This window comes from Cyprinus carpio, chromosome B4 (assembly GCF_018340385.1).
Source record: "Cyprinus carpio isolate SPL01 chromosome B4, ASM1834038v1, whole genome shotgun sequence".
NCBI classification, from domain to species: domain Eukaryota; kingdom Metazoa; phylum Chordata; class Actinopteri; order Cypriniformes; family Cyprinidae; genus Cyprinus; species Cyprinus carpio.
The window spans coordinates 12,144,126-12,158,529 of NC_056600.1; the positions used below are offsets into that span (position 1 = coordinate 12,144,126).

Here is a 14,404-nt window from a genome sequence, read left to right on the forward strand (position 1 = left end):
CAGGCTCTGATAAGGCCTGCTCAGAAAATAAAGTTCCAATCTTAATTTAAACTGATTTTTATATATGCAAATTGATTCATTTAAAATCTTTATCTTTCAGGATAAAAATAAATAAATAAAACATTTATTTAAAACAATTTTACTTGAGCACACATTCCTTCTAATTGTTCTCTAAATGTGAACAATTACTCATGTTATTCTAAAGAAAAAACCCAATATCTATCAAAATTCAGTAACTTGCTCCAGAAAGAAAAATCGGCAACATTTTCTGTAAACACAGAAAAATAAATTGACCTTACACAGATTATGCATAATGCAACATCATAAACCTTAAATGATGTTCTTTTATTTGGTAAAAGGTCAGAAAAAGTAACCAGCAGCACACATAGATATGGAAAAAAGGGCAAATATTTTTGTCAAACCACAGGGGGAAAAAAAGAAAATTTCATTATCTTATGTAAACCTACATGTATGTACTATAAAAACCTCCACTGTTTGTGTATCATCTATAGTAGTGTGACCTACATGATGATGTAAGGCACTTTAAAATATCTAATTTCACTCTGAAAGCATGACCCATAATTGTCCATCATTACGCAGCCTAACAGGTGTCTCAAACTGCTTTATTAGCATTAATATTTCAGTTTTTAATGGCATATATTCTCAATTGGATCATGAAATACGAGACAGCTTGAGCTGCGTTTTGCCCCTAGGCACCAACCCACAACACAGTCCCCAGTGATGAAGTAGGTGAAGGGCAATCCTGAGTGATGCCCAGGTTGCGAGAGGAAGCATCTGGATGTACATTATCACTCACAAACTATTTGTGTATGTACCAACATAATGTGCATACTCCCTTGATGAGAGTTCAATTATATCTGAAGTAGCATTTATCTTGATAACAATGACTCCCAGCTAATGTTATTTGAAAATGCAGGCCAAGGGACAAAACCGTAGAGGACCAACCTAGGAGAGACGCGATCAATCAAGTGACCGGATGGGTCTTTACATGCCATATAGCAAATGTCTATTTGTCAGCGGTCAGGAGATACAAGACCCTTCATTAAGCAAATGGAAGACAGGGGCTGTCTCTCTAAAATGGCGGTTTATGAGTGATTGGCCGAATCGATAGCGAACAACGCACTCAATTCTCAGTTCACTCAATACAAGCCGGAATGAAGAATAAATAGAGAAATGAAGGAGAGAGTAGAGAGGGAGAGGGAACAGGGAAATGTTCAACGTCGTATATGTTTTTTCCCCTCTCTCTCTCTCTCCCTCCCCGCAGATGTCTGACCTTTAGAAATGTTCTGCTGTCAGCCAAAGTCTGCGTGCTGCTCGGCTCGCCAATGCCAGCCCAGAGTAATTGCGCTCATTTCTAGTGCACGGCTCTTGTTAGAAAGCCGCAGCTACATGAAAGATCTGTTTTCTGCAGTGTTAGTCTTTCTGCAGATGTCTCCTGTCCATATTGGGGGCCATGAATCATCGCGGGTTGTTGAGGCAGCAGCAACCTGCTTCTACGTGCGCACCTGCTTACACACGCAAATAAAAATAAAACTCGACCACAATCCTGGCCTCCAGCACCCTTCATCCTGCTTACATGGGTCAAAATGTGTAAAGGCCCAACGCAGTAGAGTGTTAGCAACAGCTACAAAGACTTGCCACCTTTGAGGTTAAGAAAACTGTGCTAAGAATAAACACAATGACAGTCATAGCTGTGACACAGACTAATGCCTTTTGGCATTGCGGATATTTTATCAGAAAGCCCAGGCCTTTGCGTGGCAGGGAGCATATGCCTGTGACACAGACTTGGTGGGGATGGAGCATGTGTCTCGACGTCTTCTCATTGGCATATGCCACGATATTTCTGGCAAAGTGAACAACATGCCAATCAGACCCTATGTGCTGCAATCTAATGAAATAGGCTTCCTGTCTGTCAACCTTTCAGGAAGCAGACACGTTTTCATTACCTAGCCACATAAACATGACATTTCCTCTCTCCCCCCATCCCGATGTAAATAACATCTCTCAATGCCCCATGCGCAAGAGGGGGACGCCCAGCCTGCCACCCTCCTCTACTTGCTTATGCGCTCCGTTTCTCTGCCTTTTATGCTTTCTTTTCGTCTACCACTGCCTCGCTCGCTCTCGGCACAGAGCGCAGGAACAAGCTGCAGCATTATTGGCAATTTCACGCTGCGCATCTGAAGGTGTAAAGGAGGGGGGGGTCGAAAGAAAGGAGGGAATGGTTTGATGAGTGCAACTAAAAGCTTCTGGACTGGCACAGGTGCCGTTTTTTCATTTGAACTGGTTCCAGAGAATGAGGAAGCAGAATCAGGTCATTCGGACCGCTCGCTGCCTGGCTACGTCCTGCAACACAAAGGCAGCTCTCTTTCCTAGCGCCGGCGTCTCTGTGTCCCTGGATAGTAAGACAACAAGTGAAATCCAAGCTTTTTTTTTTTAAAGCTCTTTCCAAGTCTTTTTGTCCAATCTGAGCACATAGGGCACTAACCTTGAGCATCTGGCAGAAGAAGTAAAAGGAACCCTGGTTGCAGTCTGGGGCATGAACTACACACTTATTTAGTTCAAAACGCCTTTTGTATTCCTCACTATTAGCGGAGAGGGCGCAAAACATTTTAATGCACTATTAATAGATCACAGATAAAAATGCACAATTTATGCAAATAAACCCTGATCAGTGCTACGAGTGTACATCATTCAGATGATGAATCGGCTCTTCAAGAGCTAATTCTGCACAGTCATATAATTACCCTTTCAGAGTCTTTCCTTTTCATGCTCAAGTAATATCTCACGCAGGGATTGTTGTTAGCAACAAAGACATTATTTCCCACAAATCTCAGCTCCATGTTTGACGTAATTATATCAACACTCAGTCAGCTCGGAGATCGGCAATCCTTGTGCTCGCACAATCCTGCGGCATTTAAGAGGTTGTTTTTGTGTCCGTTATGCATTTGATTAGGTGCATTCTCCACTTGCTCTGTCTTAATGGTTTTTATCAGGGTTGAACGATTGATAAACAATCACGCTGGCTCTTCGCAGAGAAAAACCTTTCGGGAGAACAACATAATGGCACTCTATTAGAGATGCACAAAACAACAAATTTTCAAATTCAACTGTTTGGTGGGTTGCCTGAATAACTACTTGACTGTTTAATAAGAAGGTCCACTTTCTTGCAGAGTTTAGCTCACCTGCCTGTAACTTTTTAGTAACAGATTTTTAGTAACAGATCTCTGACAGAGATCAAGCGAATGGAGCTAGAGTCTCAAGACAATTAAACTTGGACTGTAGGGAGGCATGACCAGATAGCAACTGATTTTTTTTTATTTATTGAAAGATCTTGAATAATCTTGAACACTGTATTCACCATTATCACCCATCCCTACACTCCATCCTTCTGTACCTCTCTTTCACTCATGCTTATCTTTCACACTGCTCTTTTGAATTAAAGGCCTCATCATCTCGATTTCCATCCTGCTGTGGCCTCTACCCAGTGCTGACTTTACTAGAGAACTCAGCTAAGAGAGAATGAAAAGATGTGAGTGATGAATATCGCACAACTATCTGCACGTAATGACATTTAATGACTTAATGACTGTGAACCCTTTCGATAAGAAAGATTCGGCAAGCTTCCGCTTCCATAGCAAAGACCTCCATTTGAAAGCACTTTGCTAGTATTATTTGATCCAACATTGGCCTTTTCTGAGCAATATCACTACTTCCAACTGAATCTTCGAGCTTCAAAGAAATTATCAAAATATATCAAAATGAGAGTTAAAGATACAAAAATCAAACCCTGAAATCGCATCTTATGGCACTACGCTGGCGTAAAGATATACAGTAGAGTTCAACATCTAAATACAGCCACAGGACAGGTTTTTCACAGATCTTTGATGGTATCTAAAAAGCAGATGAGTTGTGAAGCCTTCTCACATCTGATCTACACCTCCTCGAGCTTCTTTAAACAGATATTTAAAAAAAAAAAAATTCTCTAATACCTACCTGAAGTAAATGGAAACTGTCAGATTTCTGCGATTACAGCATTATGCAAAGCTCAGGAGACCAATCAGAAAAGAGGCATTTATTTGATTTGGCTGAGTAAAGCTCAGTGACAAAAAAGCATTCAGCAGATGTCAATGATGTCACCGCATACATCATTCTTTGTGGATCAATGAAACCCCTGGGATGTGAAATGTCAGCACTTATGAAGAAAGAGCTTGTGTTTGCATTTGTGTGTTCTTAAGCCATTGTTTGAGGTCGTGTGTTGGGTGGATATTAAAAAATTCATGCATTTATGAAATGCTGAAGGCAGGTTATAATGCACATTGTGTTTTCCGATATCTCAACTGTCAGAAGCTACACAACGGCAATGCAGCTCACCGCTTGAAAGTGTTTGTAGCTGTGCTTGAGTACACATTCCCATATGTCAACATGCGTGCACATGCATGTGTAGAACCACATAAGGTTTATGATGGCTATAACGAATGAAGAAAAGGCGGTAAAATTGACGTACTGCTCAAGAAACATCCAACAAGTTCTGGAGCGCATAACCTTTTCACATCTACATGTAAAGTGAGTTTAGTCTGATTAGGAGATAACGATCTTATGATGGATTATGACCTTTGCTGCAGTAGTTACGATGGGAGATGTAATTACTGAGGCCAATAAACCTGGAGATCAACTTTAATGAATGGAAATGCACTGCGCACAGTGCAAGCGACTGATTAAAACCATGTCACACCGACCCATAAAGTGGTTCTCCCAGAAAGCGTCACCAAAGAGGAAACTTGGCGAGGAACTGGAGCCATATTAATGAAAAATCAAGAGATCTCAGGGGAACTGCAGTGTTTCAGACTGATAAGCTAGCAATGTTTTTCAATTCAGAGGTGCACTCATTAATTCTACCTACATTTCACAAAAAAAAATTAAGCACCGCTCACACAGAAGTCACTTTAAAACCAGCTTGCTGTTGGCCAACAGAGTGAATTCGCGTGAAATTTAAACCCATTGCAAAATCTGCATGGAAAAATGTTTCACCCTAATGCCCTAATTATGAATAGCACACTTTTAGAATAGCAGAATTATTTGAAAACGCTTGCTTTTGTGTAACGCTGCATGTCAGGATAAGTCCAACATGACTGCCAGCTCAACGCAACACAGTAATTACAAAGTGCACCTTTAATGAAAAAAAAAAACTGAGAAAAACATTAAGACTAGCAGTTGGAAACTAACGAGAACTGACAGCCACTTCAATGGAATGAGGTCTAAAAAAACCTGATCTGTCTAGGAAGGGTGAAAAGCGCTAATTATTTGGCAATAATATGTAATGAGCATGCAGAGAGACTGACAGCTGTAGGAAAAGCCCATAGCCTGATTTTAATGACTTATAATTGAGATGATTATGAATAATAATGAGACCAATCTTAATTTAAAATGTTTTTATCTCTTTGACCGCAATGTCTCTATAAGAGAGAATGAGGTTGAGAAAAATGCATAAATTAACCAAAAAAAAAAAAAAAAACCTATTAGTGTGGCTGCCCTTGTTTGCTTGAATACATCTCTCCAGGAGACGAGAGGGGTGAATTTACTGTGCCAGACTCATTTTCACACCATTTCGTTCTGCTGACATAGGGAACATGGGGCGCTGGCAGATTATTTTTTATAGGTCAGATGTCAACAAAGAATGATCTATAGACACCAAGACTTCCACACTGATACATTCATTATGTGATACTGCCATGCATGTTTGTATCATCACAAGCACTTTAAAAGCATCTTCTCCCTTACTAGGATTTGTAACTGACAACAGATATAAATTCTCAGACACACCTGAAGCAAATTGGGACACAAGACACAATGGATATAAAAGTCTGGATATAAACATTAAAATATTTGGCCGTACAAAAACAGAACAATACAATTAACTTGTTTTTGTTCGAAATAAAAAGCATGCCAAGGCAGTGAAATTCCAGTCCATCACAAATCAAACCCATACATTTTTAAAGCAAAAAAATACATACAAACATCAGTATGCCTTTTGTTGTTCAGGTTTGAACACTCATCTGTCTGGGCCAAAGGCACTTGGGAAGTCTGAGAGATGTTTGGCACAACCAAAGCTACAGTATTCTTGAGCGAGCTTCAGATCTCTCCCTCTGCATTCGGATTCCCCTTCGTTGTGTCTGATCTTTAAATAGCAGCACACAGCTGCCAGTTGTAACCCTGTGGGAGTAAAGCTGTGAGCATGACTTATCGAACCCTGGACTTGGGATTAAGAGAACATGGGCCTGACTTCAAATCTCATGAACGCATATCTGCATTGGGCAAATAATACATTCGTTGACTGCGGGGGGGAAAGTGGGGATAATAATATTTATTACAAATAAATATTCGTTTTTGTACATAATTAAATGAAGTAGAAAAATATCTAAAATAGTAAGGCATGGGACATAATTAAGAGCTCATGTCACATGTAGTGGTGCATATTTCAAAGAGGCACGATCTCTTCTTGGTGAGGGTGACAGCATGACCATTGTGTGTGACATGCCACGCCTCTGTGTATGTGCGTGCGAGATGACTTCATTACCGCCATCTAGAAAGATTTAGTCTAAGTCTGTTTTAATGAACTGATGAAGATGGCTAGTCTGTCTCACGTAGTGAAATGCACACCCTTTCTTTTGTGAGTTTGTGTGTGTGCACATGTCATGTTTGACATTAACAGTGCCCCTTCATGCAGTCTGACTGCCCTAATGAGCAGTAGGTCTGCTCATCTGTTCATTAATTGGGGAAAAAAAACACACACCATAAGAGCTTGAAAGAGTCAGCACAGAGTACTGCTACTGCCTCTGCAAATACATTTCTTACCATGGTAACCATAGTTACTTGTTATTTCTACAGTAAAACTATGGTAATGTGACATAAGCCATCACTGTAAATAAAAAATGACAGGAAAAGCTGCCCATGGAAGTTTAAAAGACAGAAAACAGAGCACAGGGGTCTCAGGATGTGTTTTACAAAGTAGAACTTGACACACCATCCTAAACGTGGCTCTTGGTGCAAGACACTGTGAGACACATTGCAACAGCCACAGATGTCCCTCTTGCACATTTATGTTAAAAAATAAAACATTTTTGAAAGAAACACTTGTTAAAATTATAGAAGAATTGCCATTAAAGCAGTAATGGAATTCATGCCAAATATTCTCATTGTTGGGTCTCAGCAAGATTAGATCATAGTTCATATATTTTTCTATATTATGTTTGATATACATCTAAAATAATAAAAAAGCTATTCATCCTTGCCATCTGCCTGCACATGATACATCACGATGACTGTTTGTAAAGACCTGATTTTTGGACAGAACTAGAGATATATCTCATATGAGCCAGGCTTATATTATGCTATGATTTTTCACAGCATAATATCCTTATCATTTGCAGAGGGCACAGAGAGGATATTAAGATATACATCACTTTCATATCTTCAGCGAACCTGCATTACTATCATGTCATGTTGATGTAATGTTTGCAGAGGGCTGAATATTGAGAGAATGTTATCTTCACATTCATGAAGGAGGGCTTGCTTGATCTCACTGCGCTTCTCTGCTTACTTAATTAGACTTTCATATCAGGAAAGTCAAAAAGCTACTGAGTCGCTACCAGTTTTTTTTCCCTCTTTTTTCTTTCGGTCTTGGTTCTTGGTTTGTGCTGAGAAGATTGTATATGTTTGGTAAGTGATGACGTGCAATATTCAAGCAATATTCCAGCTTGGCAGCAGTGAGTTTTTCATGTATTATTGAAAACACAAACCCATCCGAGACCAACAACTGCAATTCTTGTAAAATCATCCGAGTGATATTAGCGAAACATCCATCTCCCCCACTAAGATAGCAGGTTAATGTGCCTTTTTCTCACTCCTGTCATTCCCCACTTTTTATCTTGTCAGCTTGGTCCCATTGAGTGCAGACTCAGGAATACCACAGCCCAAGAGCGTTTAACTTCAGTCACAAAACCGCCTGGAAGATATGTCATTTCTTTTTGCCCTGGGACGCTTTCGAATATATGTCTGTTTGTGGGTGTTTTTCTGAGACACATGAGTGTCTGAATGCACCCGTCTATGAGCGTGTGCTTTTATTCATAGGTGAGTCAGCGCAATCGTGCCCATGTTTCTTCTGCCTGTGGGTGTTTGGAAGCTGCTTTATACCTAATGTAGTCTGCTCACTGTGAAAGACAACATGAAACAGCATTCACAATGCATTCAATTTCCATAATGTTCCGTATATTTAGATGACGCAATATTCCGTGGCAAGCAAATAAGACAAGGCTCAAGTTTTATCCATTGGGATGTAATTGCACCATAAAAAGTGGGCACTGTTTTGATAATTATTTCTCCCAACCCACAGTCTTGGTTAAATCTTCAGACATGACAACTCATTAAGTAGAGAAAGTCATAACATTTTAATTTATAAATATTTTAACTATTACACATTATTCATACATAAATATATAACTACATAAATATTAAAATGATTATAAATAAATATATTGATATAAATATAAAACATTAACATTAATAATATTTAGTTATCAGCCATGACATTTAACATTACAATTTGAAAGTCAATATTAATATTATCCATTTGGTCAAAGTAAATGAATAATAAACAATTAAATAAAATTAAAAAAAACAACCATTTTAACTCTACAAGTGAATTTGGACATCACAGTACAAGTTTACATTTTTTTTTATAAAGATTTTAATAAATAAATAGATATTGATAAAAAAAAATAATCGATACATTTACAACAATATATTTAAATATGTATTGTGCATGCATATATGCATATATATATATGCATCCCCAATCTGTATATATATATATATATATATATATATATATATATAGATATATATATATATATATATATATATATATATATATGCATCCCCAATCTGTATGAAATACGGTGTTCTTCAGAATCATATGAATCAAGAATAATGAAGCACTGATGAATCATGCTTGAGACCAGAAGCATTTATTACAGTAAACAGGGGGAAATGTTAATTTCATGTTGTCTTTAATAAGCCTGTGTAATAATGTGTTTGCATATTTCCGTGTTTATATTTGTGTGTGAGATCTAACAGCTCGCGGAAAAGATAATTTAAACAGTAACAGAGCATTTATCAGTCTCGGATATAATGTGTTTGAGCTCACTTGTTTTTTTCTCTTCCCCAATCAAACACTTGCCTGGCTTTTAAATGAGGAGCTAGTAGCCATAGTTACCGGAGGAGGAGACGCAGGCCATCCATCTCTCTCTCCTCACTGTGACGCTCTCTCTTTAATTTATGCTGCAGTGGCAATACTGCAGTGCATGCAAAAATGGCACCATTCCTCAACATAACTCCTTTCCTTCCTCCATCTCTAGCCGTACACTTATCACATCACCACTCTCTCACAGTCTGCTTCACATTTATTCTTGTGTGTGAGTGCCTGTAAGTGTGTGTGTCAGTTTCACTTCCACCTCAGTTCATGCACACATCCTTTCCACATCAGGAAAAACTTGACAAAAATCGCACCCTTTATGCAGAACCCCTCATGTTACCTCATTTACCACGTTAAGAAAGGCACATAGGCAGTATTATGGAACAGTAATGATAAAAATAATATGATGGCATATACCATGGTATTCATAATGTATTTACATGCTACTCCAAGGTATCTCAAAGGAATGCTATTACCATGGAATATTTCTTATAAATGCCTGAACTCATTCTATTGCTGTAGAGTTTGACTTGACTCTATTAAACCAGCACTGATGTTTCTGAAAGGAGCAAGAATTTGTTGGGTCTGGTGTTGAGTGGTATGTGTGGTAATAATTCATTTATTCCCTGGCTGGAATTCAGTTATGTGTTATTATAATAATAATTTGATTCTTTGAGTAAGGCAATTTCACATTTCTACAGCTTGGCTGTGTTTTATCAAAAGGTCTAGAAAAACTGAATCCCCACCGAGTATCATAGCCTAAAGGAGACGTTGTAAACAAGTGATAAACATTCTGACATTATTTTGAAGGAATTTGTTGACCAAATGAATCATTTAATTGGAACCGGCTGTAAGTTGGTAACCAAAATATTAGCAATTATGTTGTCACTACTGTGAGAATTAAACTAAGAAAAATATGCCAAAATTTTTTACATACATTTATACAGATATAGTTATGAGATCTACTGCAAGATAAAATATCACTGTCCTTCTGTAAATATCGGTATAAAACGCAGACTGAAATTGGAAAGACAAATTCTCCAATTCATTTAGCCCAAACACCCACAGTTTAAAATACAAGCTTTTTGCTTTCAAAACAGCTTCCAGGGAACCATTAAAAATGTCACTTTATTTCGATACCTTGTCCTGTGTTGTCAAAAGACTTGTTATAAGCACAGCCAGTGGTAATTGATCAAAAGTGGTCTTGTATTGCTAGTGGGCACTACCTCATACGTGCGCCTTTATCAGAACAAAATTAGCTCTACGCTCTGGCAAAAACTTGAATGGTCTCATTTAAAAAACTTTGTATACAATTTGATGACTAGCCCTGAATGTAATAGCAGTGCTCACATCAATCATTGTGAGTCATAGAGAGTTACTATAGTAACTGTCACAAGTAGAATTGTTCCACTAATGGCAGGTAAGCAGGCGTGTGCTGAATGTACTCACCGCACTACTGCACGGGATGTCTTTCACTTTGAGCCAAGCAAGATCCAAGGTTCCCTCTCCTTTATAGCACGACTGCAGTCGGTCCTTAATTCTTTCGTTAATTTCTTTCAGAGTGAACACGCATAGAGCTGACTCCTGAGATGACTCCTTGGGCCTCCTTTTCTGTCCTTTGGAGAACACAGCATAAAGGATGTCATCATCGGGTCCTATGCCCAGTGAACGTGCCAGGATGGTACCTGCCTTGGACAGGTAGGCCGCCTGCAGGAGGCGATACTCAACCCCGCCTTTAACGCAACCGAGAGGAACCTCGACGTATGAGTTAAACGCAGTGTCATCCTTGCAGAGTCGCACCAGTTTGGAAGTGTACACCTGTTCACGCCCGGCCGAGGATGACCCAGTCGTTGGACCTCCTCCCATTTCGGGTTGCAATGTGAGAAAATACACAAAATTTCCACTGCTAAACCCATATATGTAATAGATGTCAAAGTCTGGTACCACCGTGAATGTATCCGATGGAATTTTAATCATGGAGGCAACAAACTCATCGTGGAAGACGTAGGCGAACATCCCATCCTCCTCAGAGTTACGGGTGAGCTTACGACTGGATATCGTCGGGAAGTACTCTGGTCTTCCGTCGACAGCTGTGGCCACAAACAGCTTATCAGGCGAGGCGTCACCGTAAGACACAATGACCCCAAAAACGGAGCCACTCTCGTTGACGCCAGAGAGGTAGTGCTCTTTTTTATGGAAGGGCTCTCCAAGCTTAAAGAGATCATCCAGGCGGAGGAGTTTGCAAATACCCTGGTACAGGCTGCCGCAGGCCAGCAGTCGGTTCTCACGGTAGTCCATGAGCAGCATCTTGTTGACGTTGTTGGTCAACGTGAGTGGTTCGCTACAAGGCTGCACTATACGGGGCGGGTAGCAGTTCCGGTTATCCTCATCTGGACCAGTCTGATGTGACACCTGAATGTCCAACCCAGGTGAGAGTTTGTAGATGCGGTTCACTGCCCCAAGGTAAACATTCCCATTTCTGTGGTCCACCGCAAGATGGTTAAATGTCCATTCTGGGTATTCCATCCGGAATGTGCTATATTTCTCATGTACTCTGGATGCCACTGAAGGCTGTTGTGGTCTCGTAGCCATGAGGGGGACTAGCAGAACAATAATGCAGCAAGAAAAAGTGAAAAAGTTCCATCTACTGTTGTGGGAAGCCATTGTCCTGTTGCCTTACGGGAAGAGTGTCTCTGTCCACTGCTTGCTACCTGTGCTCTGTATCAGTATTCAGGCTTCTTGTGAAGTTGGGGACATTCTGTACCTGAACAGAGAGAAAGAACAGAAGAATGTTAGCATTGAAGACATTAGCTTCGACAGCAATGAAACTGGATATCACAATTCACTGTATCCTCCACAAAAGCTTCTCAGTGAAGGAGAAAGGTAGACAAATTATTAAAGCCACATGACAGTTTTCCTACCATTTTAAAAGCGCAAGAGTAATTAGAAAGGAGAAAGAGAGGTGGAAAAGGGCACTCTGGGAGTTCGCACAGTTGGCATGAATGGATGCCATTCTCAATGGGATAATGCATTTTCCCCAGGAGTTAACAGCTAGGATGGGCACAATTTCTCTGCCTGTGCCCCACCTCACAGCCGGACCTCTGGCTCTCTAATTGATTTTCCCCTCAGTATGCGATTTGCATGCTTTGCCGATTTTCTTCTATCTTTCCAGATAGCGCAGTTCACCTGCTGACACAGCTGAAGGAGGGGCAGAGCTCACAGTCATGCCTGCAATGTCTGAGTAGTGGTGGGACCATGGGGCCAATTAGATGGAATCGCTAATGGCTGCACAAAAGACAAGGGACAAAAAACAACAGAGTTCGCTTGTTATACTTGAGTAAAATAAGCAACTTTTGACTCATGCTAAAGGTCTGAACGTGAATGCATACAGGAGTATAGTTTATAAAAGCCATATTTTTAGTTGTAGAGAAAGCTAGTAGTGGTACACCAGGCAGGCACTTAACTGCAGAGGTTCACAGCAGATGTGAAAATCACTGCCTAGCCATTGTAGTGGGCATTAAGATGGTATACAGAGAAAAGGGTATGGACTCCACAGTAATGATTAGCCATTGAAACAGAAAGCAGAGACGCACTAGGGGAGGGAGCGTTAGCCCACTCAGAGGCATAGGAGAGTAATAAAGAGTTCGGTATACTTTCCATTCTGCATGAGAACAGTCCTGCTGCAGCTGTGTTCATGTGCATGGAAGAGAATGGTTTGAAATATAGTAGTGTGTGTAATCTGAGCAGTGGGGGATAATGTTCTCTGATAGAAAAGTCTAGCAAAGAACCACTTCAAAACACTACAGCAGGTATCATTTACTAGCGATTACATTTAAAGTGGGAGAAAACGGAGATGTGAGCCGAGGTAAAAACAAGCATCAGGAAATGGTGGTCTTGTAAAGCTGAATCAAAACACAAATTATGACCCCTCGGCTCGTTGGTGGGTTCAAACAGCAACCAAAAGACGAATCAACATCCGTCCCATAAAGCAATCACATGTACAAGCTCTATAATTACATACTATTTTTTTTTTTTACAAGGACAAAGTAGAGACACAACGGGAAACTATATGGAGAGAATATAGGAAATAATGGGATGAGGACTTAAAACTATATCTCCCATAAGAATACTATGGCTCAATGGACCTGTAGCTTGTTTACTAACCATTAGGCTATGGCTCCAACAACTCTCTGAAATATTAATGTGCAGGTATCAAACTATTGTAAAATAATAAGCAGCTTGGTTTGCTAGAGGCTTTTCGGTGCATGGTTGGATGTTAAATATCCATGCCAATCCATGGTGGTAAAATATTTAAAAATGCATCTAGTGCCGGGCTTTAGGATCAGCTAATCTGCAAGGTCATCCAAAAACAGAGGTTTATAATTCTAGCCTCTTCCCATAGGTTGCTTTAGGAGATTGCCAGTTGGATTGGATACAGCATTCCCAGTATCTTGAACAGGAAACATGAGTTGACCTCCAGACCGGATATACTCCAACAGTCCAGCATGTTGCCAATAGAAAACCAGTTCTTCTATTGGAAAGCTTGCTTGCAACACACACACATATACATGGACTGGAGACCACATGCCGAGTAGTCACATCAAAGAGTGCTAATGAATTCATGTTTAATACCACACACAAGCAGTATCTCTGGGAATGTGAGGAAACGGCACATTTAGGGTTTAAGCTGTGTGTTTGTTCACTTGATAAATAATTGGATATTCATGCTTCTCATTCCAATTTTTTGTCTTTCTAGAATACAACTGCGACAGTGAAGTCTCACTTGATGCAGCTTCTTTTGTGCTTTCAGAAAACCAGCACAAATAATCAGAGTAACACAGCAATAACAAGAAAATGTGTAATCGGGAGTCAAAGGCATTTTTGAAAAGACTGGACTACAGAACTGGAAAAAGCAAGACACAGATATATTGATTTCAGTCTATTATGAGCTACATGAAATAAAACCATCTAGACTTCAAAATCCAGTCAAAAATGATTTCTTAAGGATCATTGTAAGAGCATTTGCATTATTACACTACCTTCTGACATCTCAGATTGAATCTGCTGGAACAAGCCTATGTTTCCCTGTCTCATTCATGGCCTTCTGGCTAAAATGTGCACCAATTGCCAAAC

At 39.8% G+C, this 14,404-nt stretch overlaps 1 protein-coding gene across 4 annotated transcripts in view; it reads right to left on the reverse strand.

The window, feature by feature from the left end:
• LOC109084906 (plexin-A4) overlaps positions 1-14,404 on the reverse strand; it is a 202,418-nt gene that overhangs the window by 174,204 nt on the left and 13,810 nt on the right. For all 4 annotated transcript variants that reach the window (XM_042722756.1, XM_042722757.1, XM_042722759.1 and 1 more), the window contains exon 2: positions 10,721-12,035. In XM_042722756.1, the coding sequence (XP_042578690.1) occupies positions 10,721-11,935 (1,215 nt within the window). In that variant the 5' untranslated portion in view covers positions 11,936-12,035. The remainder of the gene's footprint in view (positions 1-10,720; positions 12,036-14,404) is intronic.